Source organism: Drosophila ficusphila, unplaced genomic scaffold (genome assembly GCF_018152265.1).
Source record: "Drosophila ficusphila isolate 14025-0441.05 unplaced genomic scaffold, ASM1815226v1 contig_412, whole genome shotgun sequence".
Taxonomy (NCBI): domain Eukaryota; kingdom Metazoa; phylum Arthropoda; class Insecta; order Diptera; family Drosophilidae; genus Drosophila; species Drosophila ficusphila.
Genome location: NW_025064326.1, coordinates 4190903 through 4194837, shown reverse-complemented (window position 1 = coordinate 4194837; position 3935 = coordinate 4190903). Strand labels below are relative to the sequence as shown.

General features: G+C 39.2%; 1 protein-coding gene across 1 annotated transcript; it reads left to right on the top strand.

The window, feature by feature from the left end:
- The first annotated feature begins 755 nt into the window (after positions 1-755).
- On the top strand, positions 756-1619 carry LOC108095134 (ubiquitin-conjugating enzyme E2 E1). Its single transcript, XM_017196075.2, has 2 exons — positions 756-1451; positions 1506-1619. Exons 1-2 carry the CDS (start codon positions 958-960, stop codon positions 1522-1524), a joined length of 513 nt encoding a protein of 170 aa, XP_017051564.1. The 5' UTR covers positions 756-957; the 3' UTR covers positions 1525-1619.
- Positions 1620-3935: the final 2316 nt, after the last annotated feature.

The window sequence follows — 3935 nt, the reverse complement described above, 5'->3', positions numbered from 1 at the left end:
TTTTCAGCTAATTGCCGGCTATTTACATTTTAAATCGCAAGAAACTTTAAAGCCACTCTGGCCACAAATGCAACCAAGCCGCGCTGGAGAAAAGTTTGAATTTTAATTGCTTTGTATGAATAGTTAACATGTGTTAAGTTTACTTTCTTAGATTTAACAAACTTTGGTTTAGTGATTGATTGAAATTAAAAAAATATAAGCCATAAATTGAGTCCTGAAGCCTGCGAGCTATGAATACGAAATGTGTGTGGTTGGTCATATTTCAGTTTCTGGCACCTGAAATATGTCAATTCTTTGTCGTTTCTGTGGCTCACCTCACTGCAAGTGACAAGTCAAGAAAGGAAACAACAAATATTTTGCCATGGGGTTTTTGCCTCCAGTCAACCCAACCTGTTTAGATATTCAAGAAGTATGAAAAAGCCTCTCATTTCTACTGGGTGGGTTAAAACTCTTGCTACCCTATATTGCCTTAAATATCGAGTCAATATCTTGGTTACTCAAAAAAAAAATTAATTATAAAATTACCTTAAAATCTGACTTAATCTGAACTTAATGTACGATATTAAAAAAAAACATACATCGACATATGTATGTAATTTTTCAGCACATATGTATGTATGTGCTATATCAATAACGGTAAGCTTTGCTATCGATGAGCCGTCAACGATAGGCAGACACCGAAATATACCGAAAAATACCAAAGACTCTAAACTTCCCCACCTCTAATTGCCTATACTTTTGTAAAAAATCGAGTTTATCGCATTATCCATAACTTTTTTTACGAGGCTTGAAGTTAAATGGGCTTGTGGAGTTTTTTAATAACATCTATTCATTGAATTTAATTGCAGTGTCTGACACACAAAGAGATCTCGAGTCCGATTAAAGTAAGACAAACATTTATGAGAAGAAAGAATAACTTTTTGCACGGATCATCAAACTAAAAAAAGTAAAAGAGATATGGATAGGCAATCAGCAGTAGACTTGGCCAAGCCATTCGCCAAGAATCTGGCCCTCTATGGCACAGCGACGAAACGAATCTTAAAGGAGCTAGACGAAATCTCGAGGGATCCACCACCGAACTGCAGTGCAGGCCCAAAGGAAAACAACCTCTTCCAGTGGGCCTCCACCATCATTGGACCCGCGGGATCCGTCTACGAGGGCGGAGTCTTCTACTTGGACGTACTGTTTCCGGTCAACTATCCCTTCAAGCCGCCGAAGGTGAAATTTCGCACTCCCATTTACCACTGCAATGTCCACAAGGTGGGTCATATCTGCCTGGACATTTTGAAGGAGAACTGGTCGCCAGCCCTGACAATTTCCAAGTTGCTGCTCTCCATCTGTTCCCTACTCACGGATTGCAATCCAGCCGACCCGCTAATGCCGGACATTGCCAAGCAATATCTGAAGAATCGTGCTGAACATGATGAAACTGCTCGTCTCTGGACGAAACGGTGGGTCCCTAATACTAGCCATTAACGACCCTTAATAATCTTCGTTTCCTATAGGTTCGCAACTGATGGCTAAATTCTGTAACTCCAAATGATGAACAAACCAAAAACTCAATGACAGAAACGAAAATATATATTTTATTTCGCAGTTGCGTTAAATACTAAAGACGACATACTTAAAAATTTATTTTGCACGTAAACAAAAAAAAATGTAATAAGGTTACTGGACTCGGCTTTGCATTGATCGAGTGGTATTTTTAAGTCGAGCCATATAACTTATGTGTGTGTACCTTTTTTCTCCTTTTTTATTGACAACTTTTGAAATTGTTCATGCCGCAATTGGGGAAAATCGACCACGCCCACCCACCTACGCCCATTGTGGTAATACTTTTGAGTGGCCGACCGATGGCGTTGCCAGCGAATTTCCGCCAGGGCCAAAGCAAAAATTCGATAGAGTATGAAAATGATTTTTTGACATCAACTTCGTGATTTCCATGCAAAAATATATTGTTGCAAAAACAAGGGAGCACAAAGTGGGGTAAGGTTAGAAAGTAGGTGCTCTACTCTGCCGCTTATCGATTCGAAAATTACAGGCGCAAAAGTTTGTGCGAAGGAAACACAAAATTAGCACAGGCCACGTCGCTGCCAGAAACTGTCAAGTGTTGCATACTTTTTCGGGCAATTTGAGAGGGCCAAAAAATTCCCCGGAAAATCGTGGAGAATTCCAGCGAAGTGGAACACATTTGCATGAAACTGAAGTTAGAGAAGGACAAACATTAGCTTAAGTCAGATAGCGAAAGCTACTAGAGGACGTGAAGCTCGAAGCCACCGAAAGCCAAGCGAAATTCTTTTAGCGCTCTTTTATTTTTACGGTGGGCAACCCTTTTTGGCAACCAACCCTCTTGGCTAACTTAAAATCCGGGGGTAACAAGTCAAATATGCTGCCAAAGTTATTGATGGCACACGCACCAAAACAAATTTGCTTAAATCTGTTTAATGTTTTCCCATTTTTTGTGCGCCCCTTAACTGGGTTTTCCTGCTTCCGCATTCGATATTTTTCGTATTTTTTAATTTTATAAATATGCTTTTTCTTCAAACAATTTGTTTAAATTTTTTTATTTTTCAGCTCTGTGCACGATTGGCTGCATAGATCATTTTGATGAGGGTGTTTGCGACTGTTTTGGTTCTGATAAGTTGAGTGATTCGAAAACATATTTTACTACTTGTTTGGAAAAAGTGGAAAATCTGTAAATTTTGTATCTCGGTAAATAAACCCTTTATATTTTTACATAGGTCTCAAACTTTATTCATTCTCATTAATTTTTCATCAACATTTTTCCCTCATCAATTCAAAATTCTCTTTAATTAAGAATGCTCAAGCGACGAAGTAATCCGTCTTAAAACGTGGAAAGCCATGTTTAGTACCAGAAAAAAATCACTCGAATTTATCTCACCTCTTAATAAAGTAAAGAAAATAGTTTAACAATCAAAAGATTTACAAAAAAAAGGACAAGAACAAGTTGTACAGGGCTTTATTAAAAGGTAAAATAATTCTAAATATTTAAATCAAGCAAAAATACGTAAGCTACCCTGCAAGCGGCGAAAATCGGGCGAAAATCCCCAGCACACATTCGCAGCGTAATCAACAAAAGCACTAATTGCATAGAAGACACGCTCTGACATTGATGTCTGATGCCATTAAGTGGGAGCGAGAGGACCGAGCTACGGATATCTCTGTCTGGCTGCCTGCAATTTCATTTCATTTGCGCTTCATGTGCAGCGGTATTAACGTTACAGTTGCCATTTACCTTTGCCAACCAGGGCGCTGATGACGCTAAGCTGTCTGCATGCGTAGACACCGCCACCCGCCAGCCACCTTCTCATTTTCCACCCACTTTGCCGCCTCGATTTTCCCACCCCTTTCCACCCCAGCCGTCGCACAACTTCATTAACGCAGAGTAAACACACGCATGCAGTTTTCGACTGGAGCCTGGAGCCAAGTGTTTGATGTTGCTGCCTTTCCTCTGGCAGTTTAAAGTTACATTTAGGATCTGCTCTCTGAAAACGAAGGGGGCGGGTAGGCGGAGAGGGGGGTGTGGCGGCCAGACTTTCCCAAATGTGCGGCGTATTTGCTTAGGTGAGTATTTTCGGGCTGCCAGAGCTAAGGAGAACAACAAAAGCTTTAAGCCAAACAAAATCAAATATTAAATTGTGTGCCAGGATTTGGAATTGAAATTTGTGAAAATAATACAATCTTAAACTAGATCTTGAATAGATATTTAAAAAATTTTGAAAAGGGAAATTTCATTAAATAATCATTAATAATTGCTTCCGATGTCAAAGTATAATTCAATTGACTTCTTTACGACATCGTTTACCAGTAATGTATAATTGACGACAATTTCTGCCATCATCCTTTTAAATGCATGCAAATTAACGTGATCTAAATAATTAAGTATAATTTGATGTGCTTTTTCGGCTGAGACA